This window comes from Mustela erminea, chromosome 7 (assembly GCF_009829155.1).
Source record: "Mustela erminea isolate mMusErm1 chromosome 7, mMusErm1.Pri, whole genome shotgun sequence".
Taxonomy (NCBI): Eukaryota; Metazoa; Chordata; class Mammalia; order Carnivora; family Mustelidae; genus Mustela; species Mustela erminea.
Window position 1 is genome coordinate 105,938,636 of NC_045620.1, and position 16,925 is coordinate 105,955,560.

The 16,925-nt window shown below is 41.3% G+C and overlaps 1 protein-coding gene across 2 annotated transcripts in view; it reads right to left on the reverse strand.

Annotated features, from left to right (window-relative positions):
* The window catches only part of ACOXL (acyl-CoA oxidase like), a 358,121-nt gene that overhangs the window by 183,155 nt on the left and 158,041 nt on the right, over positions 1-16,925 (reverse strand). For both annotated transcript variants that reach the window (XM_032352781.1, XM_032352780.1), the window contains one exon: positions 4,608-4,724. In XM_032352781.1, the coding sequence (XP_032208672.1) occupies positions 4,608-4,724 (117 nt within the window). The remainder of the gene's footprint in view (positions 1-4,607; positions 4,725-16,925) is intronic.

Sequence of the window (16,925 nt, forward strand, 5' to 3'; positions counted from 1 at the left end):
CACATGTAGGTTGATATAATGACAGATTGGTTAAAATAAAAGGATGGGTAGAGATAGACCAGGAAAACACTCGGCATCAGGAAACTGGTATGGTTATAACAATAGCAAAGAAAGTAGACTTTAAGACAAAAAAAATTTACCAGAAACCAAGAGAAACATTTAATGATTATAACAGGCTTAATTCCTCTAGAAGATGTGATAACCCAAAATCTGTATGTGCTAAATATAAATAACAAAGCTTAAAATACACTAAACAAAGTTAGAAATTTTTAACAATACATTTTTATTTTATAAAGAAAGGTTTTAGATCAATGAGCTAGAAGAAGCTAGAGAAAGAAAGCAAATTAATTCCCAACTAAATTGAAGTGAGAAAATAATAAAGAAATTAAATCAATAACAGAAAATGGACAAAAATGCAAGAAAAGCACTCAAGACAAAAGCATATTATTTGAAAAGATTATCAAAACCAATAAACATCTAGAAAAATCAACCCCTATAAAAAGCCAAAAGCTATATTAGGAATAAGAAGGGTCATCACTACAGATCCTATAGACATTAATATTATAATAAGAAAATATTAACAATTTAGATATATTTTACAAATTAGAGGAAAAGGACAAATTCCTGGAAAAGCACAAATTAATAAAACAGACAGAGAAGAACTTGTTAATCTTAAGATTCATATTTGTTAAGGAAGTTAACCGGGTAATCAAAAATCCTCCTATTAAAAAAAAAAAGTCCAGATGGCTTCTTAGTAAAGACTACCAAATTTAAGAAATAATACGAATCTTATAAAAACTCCTTGAGAAAATATAGGAGAAGGGACCACTTTCTAGTCACATTATGAGCACAGTATAACCCTTATACCAAAACCTAATAAGGACATCTCAAAGGAAAGAAAATTACATTCTTCACAAGAAACACACAAATCCTTATACAAATATTACCAATTTGTATCTAATAATATAAAAGCATTATAATACAGCATGACAAAGGATTTCAAAGAGTGCAAATCAGGCTCAGCATTTGAAAAGTAATCAATGTAACTCATTTCATTAATAGAATGAAGAAATCTCAAAATGGATGAAAGATCTCAATGTAAGATAGGAATCTACTGAAATCCTAGAGAACATAAGCAGTAATCTCTTTGACCTCAACCACAATAATTTCTTTCAAGACACATCTCCAAAGGCAAGTGAAACAAAAGCAAAAATCAACTTTTGGGACTTCATCAAGATAAAAAGCTTCTACACAGCAAAGGAAAGTCAACAAAACTAAGAGACAGCCCACAGAATGAGAGAAGATCTTTGCAAATGACATTACAGTTAAAGGGCTGATATCCAAGATCTATAAAGAACTTGTCAAACTCAACACAAAAAACTAATAACCCAGTCAAAAAATGGGCAGAAGACATGAACAGATACTTCTCCAAAAAAGACATACAAATGGCTAACAGAACCATGAAAAAATGCCCAACATTAGCCATCAGGGAACTACAAATCAAAACCACAATGAGATCCACCTTATACCAATTAGAATGGCAAAAATTAACAAAACAGGAAACAACAAATGTTGGGGAGGATATGGGGAAAGGGAAACCCTCTTACTCTTTTGGTGGGGATGCAAACTGGTACAGTCACTCTGGAAAACAGTAGAGAGGTTCCTCAAGATGTTAAGAATAGAGCTTCCCTATGACCCAACAATTGCACTACTGGGTATTTACCTCAAAGATGCAGATGTAGTGAAAAGAAGGGGCATATGCACCCCAATATTCAGAGCAGCAATGTCCACAATAGCCAAACTGTGTAAGGAGGTGAGATGCCCTTTAACAGATAAAAGGATAAAGAAGATGTGGTACATATACACAATGGAATATTATCCAGCCATCAGAAAGGATGAATACCCACCATTTGCATCAACATGGATGGAACTGGAGGGGATCATGCTAAGTGAAGTAAGTCAAGCAGAGAAAGACAATTACCATAGGGTTTCACTCATATGTAGAACATAAGCAATAGCACAGAGGACCACAGCGGAAGGGAGGAAAACCCAAAGAGGGAGAAAGCAGAGAGAGAGATGAATCATGAGAGAATATGGACCCTAAGAAACAATCTGGGGGTTTCAGAGGGGAGGAGCATGGCAGGAGGGGTAAGAGGGTGATGGGTATTGAGAAGGGCATGTGCTGTGATGAGCACTGGGTGTTATACTTAACTGATGAATCATTGGACATTACATCAAAAACTTTTTTTTGTGCACTATACAGTAGCTAACTGAACATAATAAAAAGAAAAAAAAAAGAAATTTCACATGATCAGCTAAGTGAATAGAGGAAAAAATTAAGTCAAAATCCAACATCCATGATAAAAATACTCAGCCAACTAGGAGTGGAAGGGAACACCTCAGTCTAATAAAAGACACCCACAAAAAATTCAATTACATTTCTATATAATATTAAGAACAATTGATAATTAAATTTTAAGAAGAAATATCATTTGAATAAATTTAGAAAAAATGTGAAAGATCTCTACACTGTAAATTAGAAAATATGCTAAGAAAAATTAAATTCCTATATAAATACAGAGATAAATCATCTTAGATTTGAAAGACCCAGCACTGCCCAAATTGCTTAATAGATTCCATGTAATCACAAACAAATACAATCAGGCTTTTTGTTTTTAAAAAAAAAATCTGGGGCACCTGGGTGGCTCAGTGGGTTAAAGCTGCCTTTGGCTTAGGTCATGATCTTAGTGTCTTGGGATAGAGCCCCACGTCGGGCTCTCTGCTCAGCAGAGAGCCTGCTTCCCCCACTCTCTCTCTCTGCCTGCCTCTCTGCCTGCTTGTGATCTCTATCTGTCAAATAAATAAATTTTAAAAAAATCTGATAAGCAGGTCCAAAATTGTACATAGAAATGCAAAGTCCCAGACAAGTCAAAACAGCCAAGACAATTTTGAGTAAGAACAGACTTAGACAACTCTTACAACCTGATTTTTTTGGTAACAGTTTTGAGACACTTGAAATATTTCAGGATATAGAGTAACCAGAACCCGCATGCATTGCTCAAATGAATATAAAATGGCAGTTGCTATAAAGAAAAATGGCAGTTTCTATAAAGTTAGACATACACATATCCATCATCCAGCAAGTCCTCTCTAGGCATTTACTCTAAGAAAAAAGAAAGACTTGTACCAGAATATTCACCGTGTCTTATTCATTGCAGCTAAAAGTCTAGATGCAAACCAAATGTTCAACCCTGGGAGAATGGATTAAAAAATTGTGTTTATTCACTTAATGTTACTACTCAGCACTAAAAATGAACAAACTATCAACAACGTTGAGGAATATTAAGACATCATGTTGAATGAAAGAAACTGGACGCACAACTATACACTGTATGTTTCCATTTACATGAAGTTCAAGAACTGACAAAATTTAGCTATGGGGATAGAACTCACGAAGGTGGTTGTCTCTCCTGTGGTGTAAGGTGAGAGCCAACTGCAAAGGTGGAAATGTTTTATATTTGGTTTGAGTGTTCATTACACAAGAGTATATGCTTGTCATTGAACCCTAAAATGACAATATATAAAATGACAAATGACACAAAATGACAAATACCTTAAAATCTGTATATTTTACCATATGCAAATTGAATCTCAGAAAGCATTCAAAAATATTTTAAGTAAGGTGTTGTATGTGTGTGGTTCAGATTTTCCTCTGGGTGGCTTAGACTGATCTTTCATGTTACCTGAAGCTCAGTCTGCAGGATTTGGTGTTTGAGAGTGCTGGAATCCCAGGCTTGAGCATAGAGGTACGCCCACCCAAGCCCCTCCCAGCCAGGCGGGCAGAAGCCCGGCAGCCCCACAAGCCAGCAGCACACCAGATTTGCAGGCCTTCCTGATTACCTTCCTCTTATAAACCCTGGCACCAGCTTGGCCATCAGTGCAGTAAATTTCGAACACAATTCTATATTACTCTGAAAATAATACCCAAGAAGCGGGATTGTATAAGGAAGAACACAGGTAAGGATCCAGGGTTTGGAGGTAAATTCCTAGGGCATCTACTCCCAGACCCTGTAATCTTAGGCAAATCCCCAATTTTCTGTTCATTAGAAGGTGGTGATGACATACACCTGTTAAGGCAACATCCTGGGGCTTTGAGGAGCTATAGCCGAGAAGCATAAGGGGAGGCCTCCTGTAAATGCAAGGCTCCGGGTGAATTTATAGTACTATTAGCACTGTTTTATGCAATAGCCTGACTCCTCCCTCCCTCCCCACATAATGCACACACTTTGACCTATTTTTTAAAACTTTACATTAGAACCTTTGTCAGAGGTTGAGAAATTTTAACAGCCAAGTATGTTTCTTTCAGAAAATGGAGAAATGCTGGTTCAAGGCTTCTCACATTCTCTGTGGATCCCATGCCCCCCAGATATACAGACAATCAAGATTCAGACATCACTTTTAACCTGAGCGTCAGGTTTTCACCACAGACTCTTACCTGCTTCCAGTTAGAAGATGAAGCCCCTGTCTGCCTCTCCCCTCACTCCTTACCAATGCCAGGCAGGAGCTCACACTCACCTTTAGAGAGCAAACCCTGACAGCCAACTCACCTGCTGACGAAGGTCAAGGCCAAGGCTGTGGCCAGATGAGGCATCAGCCGAAGGGTCTGTGTTTGGTGCTCAATGATCTTTACTTCTTCCTTGGCCTTAGGCCCAAACTGCCTCCGGCTAGAGAGAATTAAGCAGAAACAATTTTTACCAAAATTCAATAGGTAATGTCATTTCCCAAGCCAAATGTGTCAAGTAGCCTTTCAAATCCTTCAGGATACAGAATGCCTGAGTCTCCTAAAATGTGGTTGAGATAATTAGATATTGAAAGTTTCTTAGGACAGTCCAACAAAAACCTTTTCAGCTCTTCTGGAAATTAATCTTCCCACCATGGAATATTTTTTAAAGCAGCCTATCTATTTAATTAACACACAGAGTAATTTTTACTCCTTAACATTTACATGGCATTTTACAGTTCCAAGTGCCCCGTGATCATTAATTATTCAGCTTTACTAAATTTGTGACATAATTAATAGGATGGGAGCAACATCCGAGAACATATTTCAAAAGGACATTCTCAACAAGGAGGCAACCCTGACCCTGGTGCTCCTGTCAGATTCCCAGACGGGTCATTACTTTCGGCCCATCTCCATCCCCCCTGCAGCTCCGCAAGGAAAGGTGCTCACATCCTGCCTCAAATCCTGTGCTTTAGGAACAGCGGTCACGTTTTGCTCTGAGGCAGTGGTATCGGGGCCAACGGGGGACCTCCTCAGAGCGAAGCATGAAGTGGCCTGAGATTATCCCCACAAGCAACACCCACGGACTAATCCTCTGAATCCCTCCGCAGCAGCGGGGGGCAGAGAGCCGGGCCTGACTGAACTCACCTCCTCCCCAGCCCCGTGATGCTCTGGGCTTGGCAGCCTCCTTGTCTTCGAATGTCTCTGACCTGCATGCCGATTTATGAAAGAACATTTCGCGCGCACATGCCTGCACACACGAGCACAGGTGCACGCACACCCGGGCATACGCACACAGGTGCACGCGGTGCTCTGTTACCAAAAAGGCCAAGCAGGCTTGTGCTTCAGGCAACAGTGAAGTGAGGATATCTATCTGTCCATCACAAGGAGAGAAGGAAAACAGCAGGGAGAGAAGGGAAACAGCAATGTTTAAAAATGTCTATATTTGATAGACTTTCTTAAACACAAGTTGATGCTTTAATATTGTCTTTATTTATTCTTTAAAGAAGGATACAATAATCTTCTTAGTGCGCACAGTGTCTAGAATTCATGGTCCCTGCTGCGTGTGTGGGAGGGGGTAAGGACACACATGGCCAGAGGGGCATCTAGGGGCAGCTGCTTTCCAGCCTTATGAGTGCAAGCTTGTTGTCTATATGCACAGACTTCTCCAGACACGGTCTAACCGCCCCACCATTGGCTATCCGAAGTTCACCCCCCAGCTCTGCTCTTGGTCCATCCTAGCGCACTCCAACACCAGCGGGTGGGCATGGTGCCAGATGAGGCCTGACAGCCTATAGGGAAACCTCTCGGCTCTTACTGGAACAGTGCGAAGCCAGTAGGAAAATCACAGATCCAACAATGGCATATCATGACATCAGGTCATTGAAAATTCCGCACTCTCTCAATTTCCTTTCTCAGATTCTATGATTAGACTAACTTTTTCTATGGTTGCTGTAGCTAAAATTTTCTGTACTGAAGACATTCACCACCACACGAGACTCACTCCCCTGAGGGACATCTAGGCACCTGCTCTGTGGCGACACCACTTTAGGTGCCGGGTGTCCACCAGGGTCAAGGAGGTGGAGGACCCGCTGTTGAGCTCAGAGCCCTGGACTCAGAGAGAATGAGACCACGTGACGTGGTCAGGAGAGACTTGCGTGTACCCCCCAGCCCACTCTGTCAATCACCAGTATTTTCTACTGTGTTGCTAGAGGGAACTTCAACCACACGGCACTGGGAAAAGATGCCCCTGATCACAACACCTTTTAGCTTTTGTTTTGCTATAAAATCATTACAGTAGCAACACCACTTTAGATAGCGTCCCATCAGATTTTCTGTTTTGGTGTGAAGTATCTGTCTTAGCCCCACACACAGTGTGAATGAATGAATGAATGGATTTTGCCAATGAGGAAATGCAGATGAAGCGCCACCAAGATGTCCACTCAAGACTTCAGGGAAGGTCTTTGGAAGCCATATCTGACTCCTGACCCGGTATGCCTCAGTTTCCCAATGCAGCCACACCTTAAAACTGTCCCATTTCCTCTTTGACCCTCACAGTTCAATTAGGATGACAGTGGCAGGGCTCAGGCCTTTTGTTGTGCTGTTAGGGACGAAAGAGTTTCATTAGTGAGCCACCATAGACTTCTCAGGTAATTTCACTTAACTTGGGAGGTTACACAAGACTCTGAATTTCCAGCTTTTCTTGAAAACTAGGAAGATCTGGCAATTCAGGACCCCATCTCCATGATTTGATCCACTGGAGCTTGGAGGCTACTGCCCTCTCCGTCTGGGGCATGGCTATTACCCAGGGTACCAAGAGCCCTTTCTGCTTGCTGACATTACCTGCAGGCCTGGAAGGCACTGTGTCTTCAACTCCTCCCACAGGCGATTTCTTTTTTTCATCCACAATCAATTTACATCAGCATCCTAACCTGTTAATTAAGTTCTGGGTTTATGATATATGGCCAGATGTCGGCATTCTCTACGAATCTATGAATTCATTAACAGAACTAGAGAGTGAAACAGAGCAGCTCTGGCCAGCTCAGACAGCATGAAATCCAAATGCTTCAGCTTGGCATTCAAGAGCCTAGTTTGGCCTTACTTGAGTGTCCCAACTGTTTTTCCTGCTAAGCCCCTTCTGAAGCTTCCTGTCCTGGGCCTCTGTCCAGGCAAGGCACTCATCCAACCTCACTTGGCTGCCACACATCCTATTTTTGGTGGCTTAGCCAACTGCCCTCTACTTCCATTGATACTTTTCTCACATTTGTGACATGCCCCTTCAAAAACCAAACCAAACCAATCAAAGCAGGAAGCTACTTCTCAGAACACCCTGAGCATTTCACCTGTGATGCCTCCCAGATGGGAGCACTTCTACCTTTCATGCTGGGTCATGAGCAACCTGTACTGACCACATGTTTTGATGCACTGACTTCTAAAGCCTTCTTTACTGACCCTTGAAGGATTGGCCCTCACAGGGCTGGTCAGTGTCTGCAATGAGCAAGGGACCAACCACTCTGCCTATCCATCTTTCCCATGCAAACTCACCAATCCAGAGCCCACAACCTCAACCATCTCCTTTACTCTTACTCTGGGCCACTAACCCTCAGACTCTAAAGCGACTCTTACTCTGGGCCACTAACCCCCAGGGCCAGGTACCAGACAACAAGAGACAGCCCCAGAACCTTCTGAAATTATTCAAACCAGCCAATCCTAAACCTGCTTAGCCTGCTTGCCCTTCCTTCTCCATCCTTTCTCACAGAAACCACAATAAAGGCTCTTGTCCATGTTTCCCCTTTGCTCCTCTTGCCTCTCAACCATCCCTGGTGCCTCCCCATATGGCCTTGCATGGCATGGCACACCCGCTCCTCTTGGGAACTGTAAGAAGCTATCTTTTTAATGGCAGTCATCCCCTGATCTGTTGGCCTCACCATACCTGAACAATATTAAAACCTATAGGGCCAGACTTTTCTGTCTTGATGTGCCCCAGCTTGGCCAGATGTGAGTACTCAGGAAAGAGAAGGCAAGATGACAGAAGGAATGTCCCACCATCTCTTAGGAGGTCCAGTTCAACTCCTCTACCCATCCACCCTTCCATGTCTCCTTGGAATGTTCACTTGTGATGAGATGTCCCAATAAAAGGCCAATGGTCAGACACTGGAGGGCTGAGTGGAAGCCAGCAGGGAGTTAGGATGGGGATGGAAGATGCAAAAAAGATGAGGAATCCACCCCGCCCTTGTGCCCCACAGCCCACCCACCACTGGTTTGTTTAGCTTTGCTGTTTGTTTTAGTTTTTGTTTTTTTTTTCCAGGGACCAGACAAAATAGGTGGGCAGAAGGCATACAGCACCACCCACTTTCCCTCCCCCTCTCTGGCCCAAGACAGTGACAATCCCCAAAGCATTGAGGTGAGGGTTCCCTCTGGTTCCTCACCCATCAGATGTGTTCTTTGGCTTCCTTAGGACAAAAGTGATACTGAAGTCTAGTGACCCTTCTCCTACCCAAAGATGTAGCCAGAGGTCATCCCTACCACTATTAGCCTCCAAACTGGCAGCTTAGCTCCAACGGAGGCAGCAGAGGGAGAGGGCCTCAAATCCCTGTGCTCTGAGAGGGTGTAGCCAGTGCAGGCACCCTGCCCTGCTGCTGTGTGGTCACCCTCCTGTTTACACTCTGGGGCGCAGCAACGGCACTGTGGGTCAGGATGGTCCCGGCCCGACTTCTGGTTGCCAGCATCCTGGCAGGGTACCCTGAACGCAGCTCACAGGGCTGTAATCCCTGCAGCTGGCCAGCAATTACTGCCGGCCAGACCTTTTTACTGCTCCAGTTTATGATCTATATGGGCACAAGATTCTTCCTGTCCTTTTCCGCTGCTAGGTTACTATTTTTCTTTAAAAACATATGTAAAGGCTATATTTTTCTCTATAATCATCATTTTTATTTCAGTGCCGAAAAAACCTCAAGACACTGAGCTCAAATTTTTCATGCTCTTTAAAAACAAAAAGGGATGCTTGTGCATACAGCAATATCCATGCGAAAAGAAAGCCGCGGCTCTGAGAATGCTGTGAATGATGCCATTTAAAATTATAGATTTGAAAAGCTATTTCTGGATTCCAGCAACTCATAAGGCATAGAGGAAACATCTATTTTGGGTTGTTTTATTTCATTCCCACTCAATTTTGAACACGGCTGCTTAAAGCAACATTCATGGAAAGTGACACGCTATTAATCACCAATGCAGCTACTGCGCGCGCAGCCTCTGGGGGAGGCCGCGCTGCCTGCCTTCCCATCTCCCTCTGGTCTCTTCTCCCAAAGGAGGCCAGTGACCTACTAAAAAGATAATTGCTTTGCATGTTTCCTGCTCTGCAACATCATTGCATCAGTCTTCTCTGAATGACATCCAGTCAAACTGGAAGAAGGAGAGGAGCTTTGTGGCTGGGCCTCGTCCTTGACCCTGAGACTTCTTGGTGCAAACTGGTTCACAGGCATCCCTGCTGCCACTGGGAGGAAGGACAAAACCTTCCTCCTTCACTGTCAAAGTGCTGACCTCTGCAGACAAAAGCTGAGCAAATTCCTGGGCCTAGGCCACACTCCCTGTGGCCACTTTCCTCATTAATCTCAGCCACAGACAGGCTTCCAGGGAGCCTGCGAATGCCCCCACTGATAGACCACTGCACCCCATTCCCATTGACCCCCAACAGATGCCCTCCAACCACTCAGAGAGCCCACAGGCCATCTATCCCTGTTTCTCCCCTTCTCTGAGATGCTACTGGACAGAGAAACTCATAGGGAAACTATGTTACAAAGCAGGATACTTTAATGCCACAGGTCGGACCCAGAAGATTTGGTTCAGCCATCCAGCCAAGATGTAAAAACCTGGTTTCTTATTATCAAGTAATGTCAACAGACACCCTAATCCCAAGCCTCCCTGCACTCAATCCCAACCGACCCCACCCTGGGGTCAAGCTTGGAATCATAGAAGGGGCCTGGCTACACACAACTTGCCTTTTTTTTTTTGGTATTTGACAGAGAAAGAGAGAGACAGTGGGAGGGGGAACACAAGCACAGGGAGTGGAAGAGGGAGAAGCAGGTCTCCCGCTGGGCAGGGAACCCGATGCAGAGCTCAAACCCAGAACCCCGGGATCATGACCCAAGTCAAAGGCAGACGCCCAACGACTGAGCCACCCAGGCGCCCCTCCATTTTTTTTTTAACTGAGCATTTAATGTGTCCTCAGGTTCTGACAAAGCAATCCTGCATTAAAAGATCAGGCTCTTTCCCCAATTTGGGATTTTCGTGGCAGGTTTGTTGTTGTTGTTCCTTGTTTTTGTTTTACACCTGAATTTTATTTATTTTTTTTGAATTTAATTTTACCTTTCAGTGTCCTAAGATTCATTGTTTCTGTACCACACCCAGTGCTCCCTGCAATATGTGCCCTCCTTAATACCCACCACCAGGGTTTTCAGGGTTCTGATAAGGGTGTCGTGGTAACTTTCAATCCCCTGAGAACAGAAGATATTGAGAATCTCCTCATATGTGTCTTTCCCACCTGTTCGTGCCCTCTGGTGAAGTTTCTGTTCATACAGACTGCCCATTTTTGTTCTTTAGGTTTTAAGTTTTGAGAGCTCTGTGTACATGTTGGATACAAGTCCTCCATCAGATATGTGTCTTACAAATATTTTCAACCAGTCTGTGGCTTCCCTTTTTTTTCTCATAACAATGTCTTTTGTACAACAAGAGGATTTAATTTTAAACAATTCTAACTTATCATTTTTTCTTTCATGGGTGGTGTTTTTTTGTTTGTGTCTAAAAACACATCGCCAAACTCTAAGTCAGACATTATTTTTTCTTTTTTTTTTTCTTTTGGAAATGTTAGGCTTTTACATTTTACACCTAAGTCTGTCATCCATTTAGGATCAATTTTTGCGAAATGTGTAAATTCTATGGGTGGGTCTTTTTCTTTCTCTTCGCCTGTAATGTTCTGCTGTCCCAGCCTCATGAATAGCGAAGGTTATCCTTTCTCCATTGAACTGCCTTTGTGAATGCATCCAAAATCAGTTGAATATAACTGCAGAGGCCCATTCCTGGGCTCTCTCCTATGTTCCATGGATCTGTTACCCATTCTTCCATTGGTATTGGGTACCATTGCTTTAGAATAAGCTTTGAGATCAGATGGCATCAGTCATGTGAGCCCCAACTATTTTTATGTTTCTTCAGTTTCGTGTTGACTATTTTCAGTTTATTGTCTTTCCATATAAACTTTAGAATAAACTTGTTGGTATATTTAAAAAAAAAAAAAAAAAAGATCAGTCTCTCTTTTTTTTTTCCTTTTCTCAAAGGCTAACAAAATCAAAACCCCCAAGAATATAAAGCCCTCCCAAATAGGAAACCTGTGGGTCTAAAGTCATGGACAGTACCAGGCAGGAACTAACATCCTGCTACCTGGACTGCAAAGACTGTCCACCTTATAAACGAGCACTGGAAGAGCAGTGCCAAATGCAGCAGGCTGCAGAACCATAAGGGATTAGAACCAGGCCATTCCTCCCAACAGTGGATGGCTGATCTCCAGTGGAAACACCAGAAACCCTTTAGATAAGGGACAATACAAGGCAGAATAAACCTGCAGTGTTGTCTCCATATTTCCATTGAGTGGGCCACTTCTGGCCAACATTATAATCCAGGATAATAACCATGATACCCTGACTATGAAGGTCCAGTAGAGAGCGCCAGGTCTGGATCACTTTGAATCTGAAGATTGGCCAATTCCAGGTTCTTCTGTGAGGGCTCACAGAACAAACAAGAATGGATCTGACCCAACACACAAAAGTTCAAACTCCTTCACAATAAATACCAATGAACATGGCTGCCTCTCACTGAACTTGTTTTTATCCTCTTCTTGTGCCTTATGCTTGTCATCTGGGGACCAGCTCAACACCACATCAACCCAGGCATCACAGGGGAGAGGGCAGGAGATAGGGGTTAAAACCCAGGCTTTGGAGCAGACAAACCTGGTTTGCCTACAGACTCTGACGTCTGCTATGTTAACCTGAACAAGTTACACAAACTCGTTGAACCCATAAAATGAGGCTGACAATGGTGCTAAGGACTAAGTGAGATAATGCCCATATGTGTTTAGTACCATGCCTGACACATAGTAGGTCTTCAAGGCATAGCAGGTGTCATCATCACAATTAAAACCATCATCCAAGTCCCTAAAATAAATTTCTCTTCTATTCATCTTTGTTTTACAAAAATCATTTTAATATTCCCCCCCATCACTCTGTGCCCTTTAACCCAAAAAAAGCACCAATGTATTCTGCATCTGTTGTAAGAGAAAAGTCTCTTCCACCCAACCTTAAAGATAATGAAATTGCTGACAGAAGAGAAAATAAGCTATTGACTGATGTGTCTTTCTGTGTGTATTCGTGTGTCTGTGTGTTGGAAAGCATATGAAGCTTTCTAAAAGCACCTGCCAATTTTATGTACCCAAGAACACCAGCCAATTTTCTTCTTCCCGAATTCCAGGGAAGGAAAACAAGGTGGACAAAATAAAACCAGAGAAGTTGGGGTGGGCAGGACCTTCCAGCACATCAGGTTGCCATAGAAGCAGCAGGTTCTTTCCAGAGTCAATCAGCCTACCCTAGAGAGGAATGTGAATATTATTCAGATGGTTCTCACACAAGGGAAATTAATTTACTTTTCAGAATAACAGCCTCAGTAATATCTATGAGTGACATGGTGGTTAATGTTAGTCGTCAGAACTGTGATTCCTTGAGATTGTCCTTAAAAAAAAAAAAAATCCTATCCTAATGAATGCAAAACAAAATTACAATGGTGGGAGATGTGGAGCCATAAATTATAGCTGAGACTGCCTGGGGTGGGCTAATAATTTCACTGTTGAATTATTCTCATATTTTAAAAAATTAGACATAGAGAGTCTTCCATCATCAGAACCACTGCTGAGATATTCTGGAAGCCTCCAGCACCTCCGCTAGTAGACTGAGGAAGCACAAGCGCCAGCCACTTTGGGAACAAGCCTTCCTCTCCATTGCACAGCAGGTGTAGGGTAGATGTGTGTCCTGCCTGCTCCAACAGCCATCCAGAGCCTGCTGTCATCCTGGAGGCAGCAAACTAGGCCACCATGTATGTGCAGTGAAAGAAAGGAGACAAATACTGAGCTAAGGATTCTTGTGTCAATATTCTGAGGGATATTGTTCTATAGTTTCCTTTTATTATATCATCTTAATTTGGTTTTGGGATCAGGATATGACTGGTTTCAAAAATGAATTGGAAAGTGTTTCTTCCTCTTCCATTTTTTAGAAGAGTTGTCTAGAATTATTGTTCATTCTTCTTTAAATGTTTGGTAGAATTCAATAAAATTGTCTGGCCTGGAGATTTTTTTTCCTTGAAAATTATAGGATTATTCAAATTGTCTTACATACGAGGTAAAATGTGGCATTTTTTTTTGAAGCATTGATCCCTTTATCAAAGTTTTCAGATTTATGTTTACAAAGCTATTCCTAGCATTCCCTTATTACCCTTTTGATGTTTTCAGTGTCTAGTGTAATAGCCCATTTCATTCCTAATATTAGTAATTTGTGTTTTCTCTTTTTTTTTTCTTTGACAGTCTTGCTAGAAGTTTGTCAATGTTATTGATCTTTTCAAAAAACCATCTCTTTGCTTCATTGATATTCTCTTATTTTTCCATCTTCAATTTCACTGATTTCTGCTCTTAATTTATTATTACACTCCTTCATCTTCCTTTCAGTTTATTTTATTCTTCCCAAGTTTTATTAAAAGGAGTGCTTACATATTAATTTAAGGTGGAGTTTAGATATTGATTTCAGACTTTCCCTCTTTTCTTATGTATGCATTTAGCACTACAACTTTCCCTACCAGAACTGCTTTAGCTGTGTCACACAAATTTTGATATGTTGTATTTTCATTTCTATCTGGTTCAGTATATTTTTAAAAATTGTGCTTCAGAGTTCCTCTTTTCACTATAGTTACTTAGAAGTGTGCTGTTTAGTTTGCAAGTTTTAGAGCTCTTTCCTGTTATCTTTTTGTTACAAATTTCTATTTTGAATACTGTGGTCAGAAAACATACTCTGTCTGACTTCAATGTTTAAAAATTTTTTGCAGTTTCTTTCATGGTACATCTTATATGATATATCTTGGTAATGTTAGGCACTTGAAAAGAATATGTACTCTACTTTTGTTTGATGAAGTGTTTTATAAATATCAATGTTTTCTATATCTTTGCTGATGTTCTGTCTAGTTGTCAGATGAATGTTGAAAGAAGGATGTTGAAATCTCCCACTATAATTGTGGATTGGTCTATTTCTCTTTCCAGTCCTATCAGTTTTCACTTCTTGTATTTTTCAGCCTGTTGTGTTTTACATGCACATTTAGGATTGCTATATCTTCTTGAAAAATTGACTCTTTTTATCACTATTAAATGTCCTTCCTTGTTTTTGACAATATTAAGTGTCCTTTCTTGTCTTTATAATTTTCTTTCATCTGAAGTCCACTTTTACGAAATTAATAGAGTCACTCCTGCTTTTCTTTGGTTAATCTTTGCATACTGTATCTTTTTTCATTCTTTCACTTTCAATTTGCATATATTATTATATTTGAAGTGAGTTTCTTACAGATGACATAGAGTTTGGTCATGTTTTTAAATCTACTTTGCAAAGTTCTGTTTTTAACTGAATTATTTAGACCATTTACATTTAATGTAATTATTAATATGTTAGAGCTTAAGTCTTGACTTTTTGTTGTTTGGTTCCCTCTGTTTTTCATTTCTCTGTTTTATTTTTCTTACTTTTCTTTTCTTTTTTAAAGATTATAATAAACTTACTTTATTGCTTGAATTACTGATAGGGTTGTGATGCTAAAAACCAATCAGGACAAGTGAACATGTAGGCACTTATGTTATGCTCTGTTTTTGGTTTCTGGCTATTGTTTTTGAGGCCAAGGTTGATGATATGCTGGAAACTCTGTGTATGGTAACAGGGTCAACATTCGCATCCTAGTAAGTCCTACAAAGTCATCAACAGCAAAGTGACTTGAGGCCATTGTAAAACGTCAGTGTAACAACACAGATTTTATGATTGCAGTAGAAAATAGGGAAACTTAGTATTTAGTTAGCTGATGCTGTCCCATTGTGGGTATATATACCTTTCCTATTGGCTTTTTGAAATGATTATCGTGGCTCATCTACAGCTAAAGTAACTTCTTTTTTTTTTCTTTATTTCTTTTCAGTGTAACAGAATTCATTGTTTATGCACCACACCCAGTGCTCAATGCAATACGTGTCCTCCATAATACCCACCACCTGGCTCCCCCAACCTCCCACCCCGCCCCTTCAAAACCCTCAGATTGTTTTTTAGAATCCATAGTCTCTCATGGTTCATCTCCCCTTCCAGTTTCCCTCAACTCCCTTCTCCTTTCCATCTCCCCATGTCTTCCATGTTATTTGTTATGCTACACAAATAAGTGAAACCATATGATAATTGACTCTGCTTGACTTATTTCACTCAGCATAATCTCTTCCAGTCGCGTCCATGTTGCTACAAAAGTTGGGTATTCATCCTTTCTCATGGGGGCATAATACTCCATAGTGTATATGGACCTCATCTTCCTTATCTATTCGTCCATTGAAGGGCATCTTGGTTCTTTCCACAGTTTGGCTACTGTGGCCATTGCTGCTATAAACATTGGGGTACAGATGGCCCTTCTTTTCACTACATCTGTATCTTTGGGGTAAATACCCAGTAGTGCAATTGCAGGGTCATAGGGAAGCTCTATTTTTAATTTCTTAAGGAATCTCCACACTCTTCTCCAAAGTGACTACACCAACTTGCATTCCCACCAACAGTGGAAGAGGGTTTCCCTTTCTCCACATCCTCTCCAACACATGTTGCTTCCTATCTTGCTAATTTTGGCCATTCTAACTGATGTAAGGTTGTATCTCAATGTGGTTTTAATTTGAATTTCCCTGATGGCTAGTGATGTTGAACATTTTTTCATGTGTCTGATAGCCATTTGTATGTCTTCATTGGAGAAGTGTATGTTCATGTCTTCTGCCCATTTTTTGACATGATTATCTGTTTTGTGCATGTTGAGTTTAAGAAGTTCTTTGTAGATCCTGGATATCAACCTTTTTTAAAAATATTTTATTTATTTGACAGACAGAGATCACAAGTAGGCAGAGAGGTAGGCACAGAGAGAGAGAGGGAGAAGCAGGCTCCCCACTGAGCAGAGAGCCTGACTCGGGGCTCAATCCCAGGACCCTGGGATCATGACCTGGGCCAAAGGCAGTGGCTTAACCCACTGAGCCACCCAGGCGCCCCTGGATATCAACCTTTTGTCTGTACTGTCATTTGTGAATATCTTCTCCCATTCTGTGGGTTGCCTCTTTGATTTGTTGACTGTTTCCTTTGCTGTGCAGAAGCTTTTGATCTTGATGAAGTCCCAAAAGTTCATTTTTGCTTTTGTTTCCTTTGCCTTTGGAGACATATCTTGAAAGAAGTTGCTGTGGTTGATATCGAAGAGGTTACCACCTGTGCACTCCTCTAGGATTCTGATGGATTCCTGTCTCACGTTGAGGTCTTTTATCCATTTCGAGTTTATCTTTGTGTACGGTGTAAGA